Source organism: Lepidothrix coronata, unplaced genomic scaffold, assembly GCF_001604755.1.
Source record: "Lepidothrix coronata isolate B3197 unplaced genomic scaffold, Lepidothrix_coronata-1.0 Scaffold132, whole genome shotgun sequence".
In the NCBI taxonomy this organism is placed as follows: domain Eukaryota; kingdom Metazoa; phylum Chordata; class Aves; order Passeriformes; family Pipridae; genus Lepidothrix; species Lepidothrix coronata.
In genome coordinates, this window is record NW_016690312.1 from 886290 (window position 1) to 905590 (window position 19301).

A 19301-nucleotide genomic window follows, 5' to 3' on the forward strand; every position below is an offset into this window, starting at 1 on the left:
TCTGGGTGACCATTCCCAGCTGCTGGGCAAGTAGAGAGGCCTTGTTTGTCCTTGCTCTCCAGGGCACATTTCCCATTCAAAGGCACCGCCCTCACAGAGCGCTCAGAAGTCGCAGTGGCTTCCAGTGGGTTTTTATTTCAGCAGGGCAAGCCTTTGAATGGTGCCACATTGTTCTCTGGGCTTCTGTGTTCCTGCACAGAGGAGATAGAGCAGGCAGCTGCCATGGTCTGTCCTCCTCGTGGCTCTTTTGCTAAGTCTCAACACAGCTAACAATCTCTGGCAGCAGCGGTGATTTTCTGGTATGAAAAGTCACTCATTAGGAATTGTCTGCTGCTGCCATTGACTGATTTATCACTGCACCCCAGCCATGAGAGGGTAATTGCTGCAGCACTTTGGTCTGAGCTGCCTTTGAACCACCAGCCCCGAGAGCAGAGCTGTGTGTGCCCTCCCCAGCGGTGTGAGCCAGCCGGGCTCCTGGGCAGCCCCCGCCATGTGTGTGCGGCCCCAGCGAGAGGCACCTCACCCTTGCTGATGCTTCACTCACTGCTGAGCTCTGGGACGTTATCTGTCTCTGTGTTGTTTCTTTATCACGACTTTCCAGCCAGCCAGCTGAGGTACTGGTGAAGGAGAGGCAGCTGACTCTGCGTTTTCTGGCTGTGAGCACATTCTGTATGGCACCGCACGCCCAAGTGTGTTTTAAGGGAACACTGTCCTGTGCTTGTGTAGGTTGACACCGCAATGCAAACAGGTTTAACTGTCTTTGCTTTCCTTGTAAACACTCTGTGGGGATTTTTTGGCAGTTGAATTGATTTCTGGTGAGTTTTCTGTGGAACTGCTCAGCAAAGGCCATGTTTTTCCTCGACCTGCTGGGAATGCCCACTGCAGCTCTGCAGCTTGAGGTGTGCCTGTGCCTCACCTGCTGCCTGTGGTTGCACTGAGTAGGAGTAACAGCACAGGGTCTCTACTTTGGTGATAAATTGCTGGATCAGGCACTTTTGTTCCAGAGATTTCAAGCAAAGTCTAACTTTCTCCCCTGTTTTTTGCTCAGCTTCCTGTAATGATGACTTGTAAGGAGTGCTAGCCAACGGACTTTGCTGAAAGGGGGAGCTGCCCAAAAACGATTGAGCAAAAATCTAAATCTCCAATCCCCCTGTGAACAATACATTTTACTTAGAGAGAAAAAAATAATAATACACATGTACCCTGAGCCAGATGTTGTCCCTTGATTTTGTCCAGGAGAAGAATGAAAATAAAATCTGAGACTGTAATACATCTAAATATTTCTGAATTCTACAAAAAAGCTGAATTATAATACAATCGAAATAAATTTGTCCATCTTTACAATTCTGACTTGATTCTGCATAAATAGAAGATGCAATTTGTGCTGTGTAGCATGCTTAGTTATCTACATGCTGTTCCATTCTAGGTTATCCAGAGGGAATGAATATCTCTCTCAAGAGCATGCCAGAAAGCTTGCTTTCTATGGGATTAAAAGAGATTTTGTGAAGCACAGTGTTTTTACTGACAAATATTAATAGTACAGGGGTTAGTATTGGTGTCAGTTCTAGCTAAAGAGCTCACTACAGCCAGTCCAATCTTCCTTCAAGTTTTAAAAAAATACATTCTACAAAAGGAAATAAGTAGTCCATTTCCCTCTGCAGAGCTCAGCACTAATTAAAATGTTCTTAATTTGGTTTAGTTTAATTCACTTCAAAAATGAACTTACATTCACCAAAGTAACACCACTGTAATTCTGAGTAAGACTGTCCACACAGGGCATTTGCGGATTTTAATGAATTCACCTCGAATTCATGTCTTTTTTGGGCTTTGGATAATTTTCTTGAGTGTGACAAGTCTCTGCACTGAGAAGCAAAGCTCTTGTGCCGTGCCAAAAAGGACAAGCCTGTAGCCATTTATTGTAATTCGTGCTGCCTGGTGTCAGCCATGAAGAGATTGTAAAAGCTGCAGGAGCAGGGAAGAGCAAGAGGGCGAGGTTCCCTCTGCTGCTCTGCACTGCTCCAGCTCTGCACACGTGGGACAGGTCCCCCCTGCTCGTCCCTCGAGCACTGACACGGCCTTTGTGGCTGTCACTGCTACTCAGGGACCTCGTGATCTGGGCTTTTACCAAACAAGCTGCTCTGGGTCAAATACAGATCCCTCTGGAGGCAGGCGAGCAGTTGTGCTGGGGACGGTGCCCTGTGTGAAGCCCCAGACTCTTTATTTGAGTTCAGTCCTTCTCAAATAGCCAGTTTTGGGACGTTTCAGTCACATGTACTCCAGTTCTCCATCTGCAAATCTGAGGCCCAGTTTGCTGAGGTGATACATCCTGTGGGGAAGGGCCTGTCCCAGGGCACCCCTGTCTGCCTGGGCCCTGCCTGCACCCTCCCCAGTGAGCAGGGATGTGCAGAGCCAGGGATGTGCAGACACAGGGGTGTGCAGACACAGGGATGTGCAAAACCAGGGATGTGCAAACCCAGGGGTGTGCAAAGCCAGGGATGTGCAAAGCCAGGGATGTGCAGACACAGGGATGTGCAAAGCCAGATTGTGCTGCTCGGGAAAAGCAGCTGCATCCTCGGGGAAGGGGAAATGCCGACTGCAAATGCTGCCCTTTAGGGTTTGACATTTCCATTCTTCATAAGCTGATTACTAATTCATGCAGTTCATATGATGTTTTCTCAAAGACACAGTAAAACCATTCAGCCTTTTTTTGGCCTTACACATTCAGTCTCTGTTCAGGCTTTATTTTTCCCTAGGATTTGTAGAACTAGCACTAGACTTAGTGAAAACTCTATGCAACTTAGGGAAAATGCTGAAAGACAGATAAATATATTACTTTCTTTTGTTTGCAGATTTCTCTCATTTAAAAATTAAACAGATTTACAAAGCTCAGGAACTTGAAGATCTGCTAATATTACAATATTTTTTGAAACAATAGTACTTCCCTTACTCAGAACAAATGTTAAACCAGATAAAAAGCAGGATATTTAGCTGCTTCTACCTTTAGTTCAGGGAGCCATGTAGTTGTCTCTGTCCTGATTTTTATTTTTCAGAAGGTTAAGCTCTGTTTCTGGGTTTATGGTGAATATGTATTGTAAAGTGAAATGAAATAGTTCACTAGGCCAGAACATTATGCTCATCTGCTTTTTAACATTACATATTATGCAGCAGTAATAATGCTACACAGCATTTCTTCTAAAGTTTTCCTAGGAAAGCAGTTGTCACAATGTAGATATATGGCAACCCAAAAGCTGGGACTAGTTGCTTACAAACCTTCTTTAGCCTTTTTCTCTGAAGTTGTCTAATTAATATAATTAATTTAAAGTAAGAGCAGTTCTTTCTAACCTGTAGTTGACAAGCAATCAACTTTTTGAGCCAGGATGAAGGGATGGGCACCTGAAGCTTTTTTTTTCCCAGCTGTATCAGTCAATCTAATAAAATATGTGGCCTCGCCCTACTAACATTGATCCACTCCTATAAAATGTTCCTATGTGGGCATCTAAAAATAAAGGTTCTCCTGATGTGAGGACTTGCTTGTGAATAAGATTTGCTTGTGGCAGGAAGATGAGCAGCATGGGGTGAGAAAGAGTCATTGTGCAGCACGGAGCCTGTTGGCCTCCATAGAAAACATCTTGGTGTCCCCACGTGTGTAACTGCCCGTCCCTGGGCTTGATGTGAGGGCAGCTCTGTTTCCCAGCCCGCCCCTCTGAGATACAGAAGTCAAACTCTGTTAAGTTTGCTCTATTAAAAATTATTGGCAAGTCAATGGCCGAGTCAAAGTGCCCCGGCTGCATTCGTGTGGCTCTGTAGGACACCCGCTGTAGGAACAGACACATGGAGCACATGTGTTAGTTCCCTTTGGGTGGTGCCATGTGTGCCCATGTCCTGGCATCGCTTCCCAGGCCAGTGTCCCATCCTAAGGTCTTGCAGTGGTAGCATTGCTGCTTTCTACACCCATAATCAAACAAATGCTCAATAGATTTTAAAAAAAAGGAGACATTTCACCAGTTGCCTTTTTTGACATCTGGGATCTGTCATCATGCTAATCTGGACTATTTAATTGGCCAAAATTGTTTCTTGATTCTCAAAAGCCTTTTATATATATCGTCATCCAAAAGAAATTAATAAGTGCTACAACCCCCCTTCCCTTGGAAGGTAACCCAGGAGGCTCTGGGGAGCATGACTGTATTAGTAAGTCAGGACAAAGTGCGAGGCTGTATTCAGAGCTAACAGCAGCCATTTAACTCCTGTGCTGTCCTTGGCTGTGCCCACACAGCCCTGCTTTGGGACACAGTTGGGACCATTGAGTCGAGCCACATGATGGCCTGTTGCTGGTTGTGCAATCGGGTCTATCTAGACAGATCATGCCACTACCCTTGATAAAAAAAAGGCATTTTAGGGACAGTCCTAGCGTTCCTGGCCACTGCAGCTTTGCAGGAGTGCTTTTTTTGAAGTGTGCCATTTAACACCAAAACAGCAAAACCTCCACTGGGGTGTTTGCAGGGCGCCCTGAAAGCTGGAGGTGCAGCAAACATCACACTTCAGTTTGCTTTCCTTTAAGCTGTGCCTGATTCCAAACCACTCTGTAGCCCTGAAACAAGCAGCACTGATGAACAAAGAGCCTGCAGAAAGGGACAGCTCTGAGAGCAAGTTTCATAACCACTGTCCCCACTGGGAAAGGCAGTCCCAGGCCGGTGAACCTTGCCAGGCAGATCCAGCATCTTTTGCCCATTTGGACAGAAGACAAGACCAAATGATGGGCTCTCCTGTAGGGAAGGTTTTGCAGGTCCTCTGAAGCCGCTTCTTGTTCCTGCTGCGTTTAAGCTCAGGGTGAAGCATGGAGGGTGTGAGGGAAAAGAGAAAACTAAACCATTTCCTTCTTGACAGCCTATGTTCCTCTGCACTCATGCTGCTTTTAGGTAAAGGAAAAACTGTGCACCAAGAGTGGGAAATCTGTCTTCTCTGTTGTGGCAAGCACCCATTTCAGGTGAAATTCATCCAGTAGAGGAAGGGTTAGATCCTGGAGAAAGAGCTGGTGTGATGGGTAAGGCCCCATGGGACCAGGGGCTCTGTGTGCCTCCATCTACATCCCAGAGACCATCTGGAGTTGCTGATGGTGAGCAGGCTGGTGTGACAGTGCTGACTCTCCTCCTTTTCACAGCAGTTTGCAGCTGTGGATGGGTTACATGGTCTCCTAACAATGTTTCTCCTGTGCAGTGAGTGCCTGTGTGTGGCACTCACCCTCCCCCATTTGGTCACTCTCAGTTCCCCACCTTTGGCAGCTCCAGCCCCCCCTGTGTGCTCTCCTCATTTAGGATGTCTCACTTCTCATCTCCACCAGGATCTCCCTTCCTGGACTCCTTAGCCAGCCCTATCTCTCCCCATCATTCCAGCCCCAGTGGAATAATTGTCCATTATTTGTCAATCCTCACTGTGCCTTCCTTTCCCTGGTGTCATTCATCACTCTATTTTCCAGCTCCTTGTCCATCCTGATTTTTCTCTTGTGGCCTAGATAAAGTACAGCATGGACAAAGACTTTGTCCCACTTGTTCTTCCCCATCATCATCAGGCTTTCATCTGCTCTGCTTTCAAGTCAGTCCAAAGAATTCCGAGGTGCCAGTGAAGCCATGAAATGTTGAACTGAAAAGCACAAACTATTTTTTTTCACTTTTTTTTGCTAATTTTACTGGTTAAGCAGATGAATTGTGACTGATATGTCTCTGTAGCAGACACACTGGGAAATTTCAGCTAAAGCAGGGGAAGGTTTGTGAAGCTGGTGGTGCTCAGGAAAAGGCTCTCTGTGTAGGCAGAGTCAGCTCTGGCCTTGTCTGGCCTCCCCTCTGCTGGTGTCCTCCCCTCCCCTTTCAGGCACACTGAGCCCACAAAGCCCCACAGCTTTCAAATTTACAGCTGTCCAAAGCAAATGTGTGAACTCAATGGAGTTCGTTTATTTAATTCTGCTTTATAATACACTTAACTTGATACCAAGTAAAAGAAATAATCTGGCAAAGACATCATTAAACAGTTTAATAAGGACTGGATGACTCACTTTGTTTGAACAAATGGATTATTTTGCAATCCAGAAGTACAAATGTTAACCAGCTTTATTTTTAGTTGAAAATGTCAAGAGGTCAGAAACAATTAAAGCAACTGTAAGGTGGGAGTACCCAGGGTTTGTGTTCTCTTGGATTTACACCTTACTAAAATTGCTTTTATTGCAGCTTAGAGACTTAGCAACATTTTTCTGATAAGATAACGGGAATGACTGTGTAGGCACATTTACTGGTAAGAAGAGATTAGAGTCAAACAGAAATGGAGCACGCTTTGCAGAACAAGAACCAGAGCTGGGAAACTGAGAGGATCTGCTTTTTCCTTCCATGATTTGAAATGTAGTAGTTGTATTTTAAAAGGAATGTCTGACCTGCTTAGGACTTTCTCATTGGCTCAAAATTCAATGTTTGGAATATCAGCTACAAGCTATTTCATGTTGCAGTTCCTCCTTTGAAAGTTTATTGTGTTTAGAGAAATGTTTAAGTGCAAAGAGAAGCTCCCTGCAGTGCAGAACAGGACAGCTTTGAGAACAGGCACTGTGGGCATCGGGAGGCACTGTCCTTAGCAAGCCATGTGCTAGCAAGGCTGGGGGCAAATGCAGGGGAGAATGTTCCTTTTACTGCTCCTGATGTCAGGGGGTTGAGATTTATTGGCCCCACGTTGCAGCATCGCTCTCAGCCTGTCCCTGCTGTGCCCAACACAGCAGAGGCACCACCTGAGACACCTGAGGGGTCACCACCGAGCCCGTGTGGCCCCAGGAGGGTGGCAGGGCCCGGTGCTGGAGCCTGCAGAGCTCTGTGCCACGGTGCTGGTGGTGCCAGGCAGTCCCAGTGCCTGCAGTGCACTGCTCAGCCTGGGCACCCCTTGTGCTCCTGCTGCCTGCTGTGCTCTCCTCCCAGCTGGAGCGCCCCGGTAACCGTGTGTTCTCTGCGGCAGGTCCGGATCGAGGACGACATCGCGGTGACAGCCACGGGGATGGAGCTGCTCACGTGTGTCCCACGGACTGTGGAGGAAATAGAGGCTTTCATGGCAGAAGGCCAAGGCAGTGCCAAGTCGTTTGACTGCCTCTCCAGCCAAAAGCAGTAAACTCCAGGATGACACTTACTGCCTCAAATAATCAGTCATCATTCTGATTCAATGCTGCAGCATATAAAATAAAGTGAATCCAATTCTTAATAGCAAGAGAGGCAGGCAGGCAATTACCTGGAATAATTCATTCACTAAAAACGAAGGTAGAAGGCTTCAGCACTTGATACCAGGTAACTCCACTGCTGCTGCTTGCAACCAGCAGTTTACATGACCAAGTGCCACCTAAATAACCCTGCTGCATTGGGACTTATACTTCTGTCAGATCTCAGCTCAGACGTTTCTTCCAATTAAATCTGAATTTTCATGATTGGGACTCTAAAATACCAAATGGATTATCTGAAAGCTGTCAGCAATTGTAACACTTTTTTAAATTTCATCACAAGCACTGTGAAAACCAGAAGAAAAAATCAGTTTTTCTCAGTGAACATAATGGCACAGATCTTATTTCAGTATCCATGGAGTAAACAGAATCAAACTTTTATTAAAATTCACTTTGGCATCATTTATGTTGACAACTTTGTGATGATTATGCTCTTCTGCTCCAGTTCCTGCTTCTTTATCTGACCCTACTACCAATTTGTGCTCTGCAAACTTTGACCCTTCACTAGCCAGAGTTTTCTGCTCTGGGTAGTGGTTGTACTGATCCTTCACACACAGCCCTATGCTTATTAGATTTGTCCATTTATTTGTTTCTTGAAAACATAGATTGCTGTGGTGTTCATGACCCTTAGAAATTGCAAGAAGGGAATATCTTTGCTGCAGGGCTCAGGGTCATTCAGCAGCATATGCTGTGCAGCATGATAGAGTTATTTTTAACTGTTCAGTGTTAGCTGGTTCAGAATTAAATAATATAAATTTTATTTGGATACATTACAAACATATTAATAGTGATCAAAATTATTTTCCATTCATGCAAGATTTAAATTACTTTAAATTATGCAGAGAAGCCTTTCTTTATTGTAGGTACTCATCAACCTGCAGGAGAACAAATACATTTCTTGCATCATAAAATGTAGTTGCTGTAACTACATAAAACTAATCTTACTTTTTGAGAAACTCCTGCTCAGTCTTCAAGGCACAGTTTGACTGCAAAGCCACTTCAGAACATCCCTCTGCCATGTCAGGAGGGAACTGAAGCCACAGCAGTGTCAGGGCCTTTCTGGGTGTTACTGCTTGCAGACGAGGATTTTCCCACTGAAGGGATCAGCTCCCTTGATCATCTCAGCATCTGGGTGAGACATCTCAGTTCTGCTGCTCACTCCAGGGAGCTGGCACGTGGGTGATGGGACCAACCCTGAGCTTCTGGGTGCCTGCAAGTGCCTGTCTCACATGGGGTGCACAAAGCTTGGATGGTGTCAGAAACTACTGTGTTGCTGCCTTTGTGGCTCCCCCCACCCCAGACTGAATTTAGGTCTGAAATAATTTGCTTTAAAATTGTCAAATGTGTTGTTCTGTAGAGAGCTCTTTTTGCTAATTGGGTTGATCTGTGTGACAAGAACCTGCTCTTTATTTGTAACACCTTCGTGACCCATTGCTGAATAGGAAACTGTGTGTTGGAGACCAAAGAAACATATTGTGAAATAAGCCAGAGGACTTCACTCCTTATGTTTAGTGTCACTCAGCTAACAAATAAGCCTATTTACATTTTTTTAGAGGTTTCTTGGCATTGATTTGTAGGAGGTAAGTGCAGGAATTCTTGAATTGAAATGTAGCACCTGCACAGAGGACATCAGGCTTTGCTTTGGTAGCTGTGCAGGTACGAGACCACAGAGACTGCACTGGCATTGCTCTGGCACTGCCTTAAAACTCAGTTTTCTTCAGTGCAAGACAGTGCTCAGGGGCTCGGCCTTCTTCCCTCCACAGCCATGCTCTGAACACACCCAGGGAGATGGCTCACTGCTTTGGGCATTCCGAAACCTGCTCTTGCTTGGCTTCAAGAGCAGTTACTATTTTATAGTAACACTTCACAGATTTTCAAAAAAAGGGAGCTTTGGAATTGTTTCAGCTGAGCCATAACCCCAGTCTAGTTAACAGGCCTTTCCCTGCCTGTGATTAATCTTGGCAAACGCCGGGCTCTGCTGCTGCAGAACAGGTCGAACAACCCGGGGAGCTGCAGGAGCCACAACCGGTTCTGCCTCCACATGTTCCAGCACACAGACCCGCCCCGGGCCGGGGGCAGCACTGGCTCAGTAACCAGCTCCTGCGTTCTGCCTGCCCGAGATGGGGATGTGTTTCGGTCTGGGATGGTGCACCCTCTCCCATTTTCCTTCATAATCAGGCCCACGAACTTGGTGGATATAAATTTCATCCTTCCTTCCAGAAGTCTTTCTGTAATTATGCTAATTTTTATCCACTTCAGCAAAAAGTGAATTAGAAGGTTTTTTCTAAATTAAAAGGGGGGGGGAATAAACCGTTACCAAAAAAGGCAAAGTGATATTTAATAACATTTTAAATGTATTAGTGGGGTGAAAATAAAAGTTATGGCAAAATTTTTTTTACAGTATTATGATATTTTATGCTGTCACTATCACGTTTTCCCAGATGCCTTCTCCCTTGGTGCAAACAAGACTTGAGTAGAGTGGCACCAAAATAACAGAAAGGGTGTTATGCTGAGCAAGTTTGTTATAAAGGCCTCAGCACTTCTGAACTGATACATGTAAATGGGTTCAGCAGATTGCTTCAGCTCGGTGGGGTTGGGCACATCTGGACTTACCTGCCACGAGTTACACTGCTGCAGCTACAGGGTGCAGTTAAAGGGGCAGAGCTCCCAGTGCTCGTGGGGGCTAGAGCAGACCCCTTCCCATAGTGGCACAGTGAGAAAATGGGAATAAGGTTTCTTGGTGCTGTAACACCCGTTCTTGTAGTGACAGGCACTGTATTCTGTCACAGACTGTAGTTAAAAACAATGTGTCAAGAGGAAAACCTTAACTTTTATAGGTCGAAGCTGAAATTTTCTTATGTAGATGTATTTATTTCTTTAGGAAGGGAGAACTGTGCAAGTCCCCTGGGTGTGGGTGTTCTGTGCCTTGCAGCAGAGGGGGGAGACTGAGGCCCTTTGCTGTCACTGCACCTCGGGGCAAAGTGTGTTTGCTCCTCGGAGCTGTTCTGGCTCAGAGTCATAAACTGGTGTTGGGTTGGACACCGTGAGCCTCTGGCTGGTACCACCCTCTGTCTTACACTGCTGTCCTGACTGGTGTTGCTGGTACTGCTCCTTTTCTTATCTCGTTGCTGTTTCCAGTAAATTGTTATCCCAACCTGGGAGAGCCTTTTGTCTCTCACCTGGGGGGGGAGAGCGTGGGGCTTAATTTCCAACTGGGTTTAAGCCATGACATCAGCAAACAAAGCTAGAGCAGAGGCTGCTGAGCCAGAAATGTCATTTTGCAAATAAATGACTTTTCATAACTCTGTGGTTTGGTTTTAAACAAGAAGGAAGTGGAATCAGAGCTCTCAGGAGTAACAGGTGGAGAAGTCCCTGTCCAGAAAGAGTATTACTCCCACTCAAAAGAGATCTAAGAAATCCTCTTCACCAAAATCTGAACCAAATCTGAGAGATGTGGAGTTCTGACTGTTAGAGGAGGACCCCACACTGGCCTGGCAAACCAACTTCAGGACAACAGGGCCACACAGTCCCAGTTCACAGAGCAGACAGCCGGGGAGACCAGCTCTGGCCTTTCAACCAGAAGAGGTGCACTGTTAACAAAGCAGATGCTTTCAGATCATCATCTTCCTTGTAGTTTTTGATGTTCTGTTCCTCCCCCTCCCTTTTAATTGCAGCACATTTTCAGTCTTAAATTTCTTCTTTTTTTTCTTTTTTGTTAAATCAGACATTCAGACAAAACTGTAATGAGTTTCTGATTGTTTCCATGGAGCAGGAACCTGAGTGCAAGACAGGAACAGAGACTGTTGCACTGATTTTCTGTGTGAGGTGAGCAACTCTGCACTTGAGGGAAATGGAAAAGGAAAAGGAAAAATGAGGCCAGCACTAGAAGCAAAAGGTTTTTATTAGCTTCTGGTACTTCAACCCTACCAACTTAAGCTGCAGCTAGAATGAAAAAAACATATCTTTGTAAAAAGACTATCATAATCCAAACCAATCTTTAAGTTTTCCACATGTATTAAAAGTTTAAATTCAAAAAGAACTTTTCAAGGTTTCATTTTCTAACGGCATCTTCATAGAGATAACATCCAAGTTTTTTCCTAAGTACAGAGCAAACAAGCATCCTACAAAATAATCTATGGAAAAAGGTAGTGTAAGAGGGAAATTAAGACAATGTGGTAATCTACTCACGAGACACACAGGTTAACTGTAAAACAACCATACCATCAATGAAATATTTAGAAATGAAAATAAATTAAAGTTACATCGAAGTTCCTGCTTTACTTTGTTTAAATCCTCAGTATAGCACATACCACTGCATTATGGATCATAGCAAAGACTTAGCAGTAGCAATAAAAAAGTTGCTATAGAAAAACCTTTATGAAAATAAAACAAGACTGAAGATATTCCTTCACACAGCTGTATGATGGCTGTAGAAATTCCACTGAATCAGTCATACTAGGGCCATTTAGGTCTAAATCACGGTGAATTTCTGTAAGATTAAGCAGTGATCCATACATTCTGGCTGAACAGATGCTGCTTGGCCAGGCTGCACATTTTGTTCTCCCCGAAACCTCCACCCCAGCAAGAATGAAATTTTGCAGGGTGCAGTTTTTTTGGTAGCATTTTGACATTTTCTGAAAACAAACTCTTGCTCTCCTAAGGCCCCAGTCACTATGTGAACAGTGTGAACACAAGCTTAACTAAAAGGCTTTGTCAGTGTGCTGCTTTGCCTCTTGCATGTGATGCTTTGGACTCAGGAGCGTTTGGAAGCCAACTGCCTGTACATATCATAGTATATTGTTATTTCTCTAGAAAACATCAGTAAGCATCCCAGCTCACTACTACTACACCCTCCCCACTAACTGGGCAGGAAGGACCCACATGGTGCCTTATAGGACTTGCTCTACAGATTTAAAGTAGTCCACCACATGGGAAAGCAAACACCCTCCACGGCCTTTGCACTTTGCAGTATGTCATGGAGAAAACTAAGTGCTTAAATACTCTAACAGGTATTTAAAGGACATTTTATCCAATGATGAGTTTCTGATACTACAGTGAGCCATCCTGCTGGATTCTCCCATTATGCAAACTTTTAAGATGGTAAGCAAACATTTCTGTGAAAATGTTATCTCCTTAATACGACGCCCCTTGTTGGCTACGAATTCAGACCTGCGTAAATCCTTGAGGAGAAAAATATTTTAAAGCAAATACCCTAACCAGTTTCTGGTTTAATTGTTACAAATCTTCAGTGTTAAATCTAAAAGAAGAAAAATCTCCACAAAACAATGGTTAAAGGAACAGTTTTTGCTTGGTTGCTGCACCTCAGGAGTTCGTTTCCCAAGGTTGCCGTGTCTACTGTCCACTGCTCTCCGGGTTTGTTGTGGTGGTTTCAGTGCCAACAGGTTGCACATTGTCTGCAAAATTGTGTGCGTGCTCGAGGAACAAGTCTTTCAGTACACTCAGCTCCTTGGTCAGGAGCTTAATTTTTGCCTCTAAACGTTCATTTTCTTCTTTGAGCTGGTTGACCCTCTGCAGTGTGTCTTGTGCTTTCTGCTTGCTTTTTAACCGGCTCTTTTTCACTGCCATGTTGTTTCGCTCTCTGCGCTGACGATACTCATCACTGTTTCTATCCACAAAGGAATTTTTCTTTCCCTGTTTGCTGGGAGGCACAGCTTTGCCTCCACCACCAGGACTAACTGGCACCAGCTGGGGAACCTGCTGCAGACCACTGGTGTGTGCTGGGGTGTGAATCACACTTACGCCGTTCGCATCTGTAGTGGTGTTCTGTTGGGATGTCTTGCTCATTTGGACAGGCTGTTCTTGGACACAACAGGATTTATTAGGAGACTGAAAACTCTCGTGTTTCTTGAAGGTATTTCCAACAGATCTTCACATGGATTAAAGGCAAGATGAACCTAGTATGGAAAAACAAATGCTATTAAAGGTGCTGGCTTCAGCTACTATCTTGTACCATCGGTACCTCATGCTAAAGCCAGTGATGTGTATCTGGCACTGACACATCACAACAGTGCTGGAAGTGGACAAGCTGCCAACTACATTTCTGAAGCCTCTCAAACGTATTTGGATTGGAAGAGACTATTACTGGGTCATCTAGTCAAGCTGTTTGAATTGTTCTCTGTTATTCCAAAGCCATCCCTGATGGATGGGTGTCTAGCCTAGCCTCAAATATCTCGTTTCACAACCTCTGTCTTGGCAACATGTTCCACTGTCTAACTTTTCCTCCAGTTATATAATTTTCTTAGTTTTCAGACTGGAGTTTTCCTTCTGTGGCTTAAACCTATTAACAGCCTGACTCTTGACCAACAGGAGTAGTTGATCCTTGTCCTCTTCGGACCGTTCCTCTGGACATATCCCCACCCAAAGTCCTCCTTGGTCTCTGTTCTCTGGAGCGAGGGTGCTCGGCCTGTCCACCTTTCCTGAACTGTCTTACAGCACTTGCTTTTGAAGATGATGTTCAAACTGATGACTGTTTAAGGTCTACTAGTATTGAGTGGAAAAATAAATCCATGGAAAAAGGTAGTGTGTTGCAAAGCCTGGCTCTGGGTGACATTCAACCACAAGCAAAGGTAAGCCTGTAACTGTGTATCGAGCAGGTGGGACAGGAACACGGAGTGATGGCAATGTGAGAATCACCACACAAAGACAGGGCACTGTCGCCACCCATGAAAAGACAGCAGCCATAGCTGACTCGTCCACCAAATATGGTTTCCTGCTGTAGCCTGTGCACTGGTCATTGTCCACTCTCCAGCAGACAAACTGGCTGGATGAGCAAGACATCCTCTCACCTGACTCACGTCCTTCCACTGCTGTGTCAGCCTGCTCCCGGCCCTACTGGTGGCACAAGGAGGACTCCACCAGAGCTGCTGCAGGGACATGGCCCTGGCAAGGCTAGCAGCCTGTCCCCTTCTCTTCCCATCTCACAGGATGACTTCTTCAAGGACTGGGAGAGAAGAGGGAAGGGTGACAGGATGGTCCTAAGCTCCTGAAACACCTGCCTGTGGCTCCAGTGAAAAGTACTCGGTGACCAGTCAAACAGGGTTAAACAAACAGGTTAAAATTCGACTCTGTACTTTAACTGTGTATTTTCTTCCATGATGAAGGAGCCAGAATGAGATGCACCTCCAGAATGTGGTTCAGTAACATTCATGGAAAAGCCCTGTAAGATTGGCTTAAATGTTACTCAAAATTAACATTCTCTGTCACCCAGAAGTCTTCTCACTTGTTAAGTGAAGATGTATGAGTACACCCACGCCCCTCCTGTCAAGAAATCTTTTCATTTTCCTATTGCAGGGCAGAAAGAGCCCATCAACTCCCTCTGACATCTGTATAGCTGAATCTAGATACGTATCACCCAATACCTTTGAATTTAGTATTGTCCCGATTTCAACTCTTTAAGCAACTTCTACAAACCCCATTTCAGTCTCAGACTCTGACTGAATAAGCACTTTGGTTCAGCAGTTGAACTGAATGCACAGCTAACAAGATGTTACTGTGCACAAACACCAGACTGGCAGGGCCAGTTGTAGCAGCTGTGCACGTGTAATTGCACAGACGTTTTTAGTCAAGCTGTATCCTCCTCCTGTCTGCACTTTATTTTAAAACACTGAATTTCTGCTACCCTCAAACAGTATGCAGCTCTCTTAGGTTCCCTCTGACTAGATTTTTGGCACCTTTTCAAAGTCAGACAGAATGCCCTCCTGTCCCCTCTGTTTCAACACATTACAGTGCTTGCTAAGTTCACCTGGACAGTCCAGTTAAGTAACCCACACCATTTTCATGATCTGCTTTTTGTGTTTCATGAGATACTACGGAGGAAGGGGTGACTCTTGCCCCCAAGGGCACCTCACCTGACATGTAACAAGTTTCTTCACATCACCAGGTTCCATGTGCTACTTCTCTGTATGCTATTGAAACTATTTAATATTGCTTTAATATCCCCTGCTGATCTCTATCAAACTTCCCTATGATTCAATGGACAAATTATTTGTTCCATTAAACCAAATTTTTATGGAGTGTTTTAGCTGGGCAGTACATGGATACAAGCACACAAGATAAATCAGTGTCACACCTCTCAAGCAAGCATTCTAGCCCTGCTAGAACAGATCTCCCTCAATTCTTTCCCACTGCAACTGATCTGTTTTGTATTAAATAACTATTTCTTGAGTGAGATGTGCTATTTTCTGGCATGATCACCTGGGAGGGATGACACCTGGATTCCTGTCCTGCTCCAATGAAAGCAGGTAGCACTAACTGTACTGCATCACAGATTCACAGCAGTGCTAATAGTTGAGGCTTGAAACTAGTTTTTCCCCCTAATTATTTGGACGCTGGATGCCTATTACCAGTTGTCAGGATGATACCCTGGACAGTGACAGGTGCTATGGGGCATCCTTCAGCAAACACTGCGAGGAGATTTCAAGGCAGCAGGTATGAGATGTACAGAGGGGACTCTCAAGAAGGGTGAGGTAAAGGACGTGGTAATTGGGAGAGGCCAAGAAGGTGGGGAGGCAGATAGGTCTCTAATTTCTTGGACCCCGTGTGACACAAAGGCAGCTGCTCCACTCCTCCCCACACAGGTTGGTGTCCTGTGAGTGGGTGACAGCCCCAGTATAGCAGGAGGTGAGTGGGTGACAGCCCAGCACAGCAGGAGGAGGTGAGTGGGTGACAGCCCCAGCACAGCAGGAGGCAGCTCCTTGGAGAGCCAGCCCAGTTTCCAAGCATCTTGTTCCCATAAAGCTGCTCATTAGCTCCAGCTCAGCAACAGCCCTAGGCTGGTTCCACCCAGCACATGGTAGTGTTTCCAGTGGCCAGTTAGAACTGCCTGGTTCTCTCCTTGGGCCACCAACTGGCCACCCAGGACACTAGCTGGCCACCCACTACAGCATAATAGCTGGTAACTCAGAGGTGTCTCCTCAGACAGAAAGATGTTTCTTACTGTCTGACAGAGCTCCTCAGGGACCACAGACTCCCCAGCAAATGAAGGCCTTTAATATCTTTGCTTTCACACACAAAAAAAATAAATGAAACTTCCAAATGTTTGTTTTGGCCAAAAAAAACCCAAAAGAAGTGTTCTGTTAATTAAATCAGTTTGGGTTTTTTCACTTGGCAGCAAGAAATACTAAGTGCTTCTCTCTGCTCCTTTTCTGCAATGGGACTGTGCTGATTCTGATCATTAGTCAGGATGACTATTGCACGGATTCACTTAGAGCTGTCTTGTCTAATGCAAAATCGGTCCCAACCTGAACAGCAATAGGTACCCTCCCTTCTCTTCAGCAGGAATATCCTAGTGGGAGCTGACTCTAAATTCCACTAACCCTGTACAGAGGACATTGCACAAAGCTCCAGGCACACATTTGCTGAGCAGTGGGAGGGCCCACTCCTGTGTGGTTCACTCTCCCGGGCATGTTTGCTGGAGATGATGCTCACCCTCCTGTACTGAGGGCTGGGCAACAACTTTTTGGAGTCTAGGTAGCCCAAACCCACCATCTCTTGCTATAGTTGACAACATCCTGCCTTTACCTCAGAATCTGCATTTTTAATAGACACGTTCCAAGAAAAATGCACTCCCAACATCCTTAACAGACCGTGCTCGGAACACCTGAAACATGTATTTCAATGTGACCAGAATCACAACCCACCCCAGCCGAGGAGGGATTGAAAGACTCTGTCATTCGAATTAAAACGACACAGCGATCTCTAACGACGAACCAATTCCTTGAATCAGAAAGTTCTGCACACTGTCGGTGTTTACACCTCCCGGGGCGGCCGTGCCCGGCGCTGTCACCGAGCCGCGCCTGCCGTTCCTACCGCACGTCGACGGTCTGTTTGGAAACTCGCGGCCGGGGCTGTAAAAAACCCGCCGGGTTCCGCGGGGAACCCCAAACATCCGTCAAGACCCCGCACCCCGCGCTGGGCGCCCCCCAGGCCCGACCGGGCGCGCCCCCGCCGGTGCCCCCCGGGCACGCCCCCGGATCCGACCCGGGACCCCCCGCCCGGCCCGGCCCGGCCCTCCCCGGCGGCGCTGCCGCCGCCCCGCCCGCCCCGCCGGGGCCGCGCCGCTGCTCCTCCCCCGCCCGCGCGGGGCTGCCCGGCGGGGCTGCCAAGCCGTGACTTCACCGGGGGAGGGGACGGGCCGGGCCGGGCGGGGAGGGGAGCGGGGCCGGCCGGCGGCTCGCGAGGCGCGGTGCGGAGCGGGGCCCGGCGGCGCGCGGGCCGTGAGGGGGGTGTGCGAGGGGGTGTGTGAGGGGGTGTGTGAGGGGCCCGGGGGCGGCCCCGCGTCCCCCCCGCTCTTACCTGGGCCGCGAGCGGCGGGAAGGGCCGGGCCGGGCCGCGCTCGGTCCGTGCGCGAGCGGCGATTGCGACACCGCGCGCGCCCCGCCCCGCCCCGCCCCGCAGGGTGATGCAACCGCCGCTGCCATTGGCCGCCAGCACGGCCAATCAGGGGCGGGGCCGCGCGCGGGGGCCGAGGGGGGCACCGAGCCCGGCCCGGGCTGGGCCGAGCTAAAGTGGGCTGTGCTGAGCTAAAGTGGGCTGTGCTGAGCCGGGCCGAGCCGAGCTAAACTGGGCTGTGCTGAGCCGGGCCGAGCCGAGCTAAAGTGGGCTGTGCTGAGCCGGGCCGAGCTAAAGTGGGCTGTGCTGAGCTAAACTGGGCTGTGCTGAGCTAAAGTGAGCTGTGCTGAGCCGGGCCGAGCCGAGCTAAAGTGGGCTGTGCTGAGCCGGGCCGAGCCGAGCTAAAGTGGGCTGTGCTGAGCCGGGCCGAGCTAAACTGGGCTGTGCCGAGCCGGGCCGAGCTAAACTGGGCTGTGCCGAGCCGGGCCGAGCCGAGCTAAACTGGGCTGTGCTGAGCCGGGCCGAGCCGAGCTAAACTGGGCTGTGCTGAGCTAAACTGGGCTGTGCTGAGCCGGGCCAAGCCGAGCTAAACTGGGCTGTGCTGAGCTAAAGTGGGCTGTGCTGAGCCGGGCCGAGCCGAGCTAAAGTGGGCTGTGCTGAGCCGGGCTGAGCCGAGCTAAACTGGGCTGTGCTGAGCTAAACTGGGCTGTGCCGAGCCGGGCCGAGCTAAACTGGGCTGTGCTGAGCCGAACCAAGCTAAACTGGGCTGTGCCGAGCTGAGCCGGGCCGAGCTAAACTGGGCTGTGCCGGCCCGAGCTGAGCTAAACTGGACTGTGCCGAGCTGAGCCAAACTGGACTGTGCCGAGCTGAGCCAAACTGGACTGTGCCGAGCTGAGCCGGGCCGAGCTAAACTGGGCTGAGCCGGGCCGAGCTAAACTGGGCTGTGCCGGCCCGAGCTGAGCTAAACTGGACTGTGCCGAGCTGAGCTAAACTGGACTGTGCCGAGCTGAGCCAAACTGGACTGTGCCGAGCTGAGCCAAACTGGACTGTGCCGAGCTGAGCCGGGCCAAGCCGAGCTGAGCTAGGCCGGGCTGTGATGAGCTGAGCTGAGCTGGGCCATGCCGTGCCGTCCTGTCCTGTGCTGAGCTGGACCGCGCCGAGCTGGGCTCTGCTGAGCTGAGCTGGGCCGGGCCGAGCTGAGCCGAGCTGAGCTGTGCCGGGGCCCGGGCGGTGCCAAGGCCCCGCTGTGGGGTCGGTGCCCCCGCGGTGGAGCAGGACACCCTGGCGTCCATCCCCCCCGTTCGGCCGAGCCCGACGAGTCCGCCCCGGGAGCTCGTCCCAGGCCCCGGTGTCCCCGCGGGAGGCACAGCCCGGCCTCGGTGTCCCGGGGCCGGGCCCCACGGGGAGTGCCCGGCACGGAATGGGCCGGTGCCCACGGGCATCGAAGTAGGTGGTGTTGTGTTGCTGCGCTGATTGGCATCTCCTAATTGCTCCCGGGCTGTTAATTAGCACCTGGTGGTGTATTCCCATCTCGATCTGGCTGCCGTGTGGTCTGCCCCTCTGAGATGTGAGATACAGAGGAAGCAATACCAGAGACACCAAATAAAATTCAACAGCTCTCTTGACAACAGAAATCATGGCAAATTTCTAAATTTCATAGATTGTTGGTTAATTTTCCTTTTCAAACTTACTATTACCCCTCTAAATGCTGGCA

The 19301-nt window shown here is 48.2% G+C and overlaps 3 protein-coding genes across 5 annotated transcripts in view; 1 reads left to right on the forward strand and 2 right to left on the reverse strand.

Annotated features, from left to right (window-relative positions):
- Positions 1 to 7641, forward strand: part of PEPD (peptidase D) — a 139410-nt gene extending 131769 nt beyond the window's left edge. For all 3 annotated transcript variants that reach the window (XM_017826919.1, XM_017826918.1, XM_017826917.1), the window contains one exon: positions 6985 to 7641. In XM_017826919.1, coding sequence (XP_017682408.1) covers positions 6985 to 7134 — 150 coding nt within the window. In that variant the 3' untranslated portion in view covers positions 7135 to 7641. The remainder of the gene's footprint in view (positions 1 to 6984) is intronic.
- A 3479-nt stretch (positions 7642 to 11120) lies between these two features.
- On the reverse strand, positions 11121 to 17111 carry CEBPG (CCAAT/enhancer binding protein gamma). Its single transcript, XM_017826921.1, has 2 exons — positions 16897 to 17111; positions 11121 to 13152 (listed from the first exon to the last, which is right to left on the reverse strand). The coding sequence occupies exon 2, from the start codon at positions 13040 to 13042 to the stop codon at positions 12590 to 12592; it is 453 nt and encodes a 150-aa protein (XP_017682410.1). The 5' UTR covers positions 13043 to 13152; positions 16897 to 17111; the 3' UTR covers positions 11121 to 12589.
- On the reverse strand, positions 13162 to 19029 carry LOC108503161. The gene is made up of 2 exons (XM_017826908.1): positions 18585 to 19029; positions 13162 to 15994 (listed from the first exon to the last, which is right to left on the reverse strand). Exons 1-2 carry the CDS (start codon positions 19027 to 19029, stop codon positions 15651 to 15653), a joined length of 789 nt encoding a protein of 262 aa, XP_017682397.1. The 3' UTR covers positions 13162 to 15650.
- Positions 19030 to 19301: the final 272 nt, after the last annotated feature.

Coding starts and splice junctions, on each gene's coding strand:
- CEBPG (XM_017826921.1), bottom strand. CDS start 13,042: ATGAGCAAGACATCCCAACAGAACACCACTACAGATGCGAACGGCGTA.
- LOC108503161 (XM_017826908.1), bottom strand. CDS start 19,029: ATGCCCGTGGGCACCGGCCCATTCCGTGCCGGGCACTCCCCGTGGGGC. Junction 15,995..18,584: donor GTTTGGCTCAGCTCGGCACA/GTCCAGTTTAGC, acceptor GCTAATGAGCAG/CTTTATGGGAACAAGATGCT.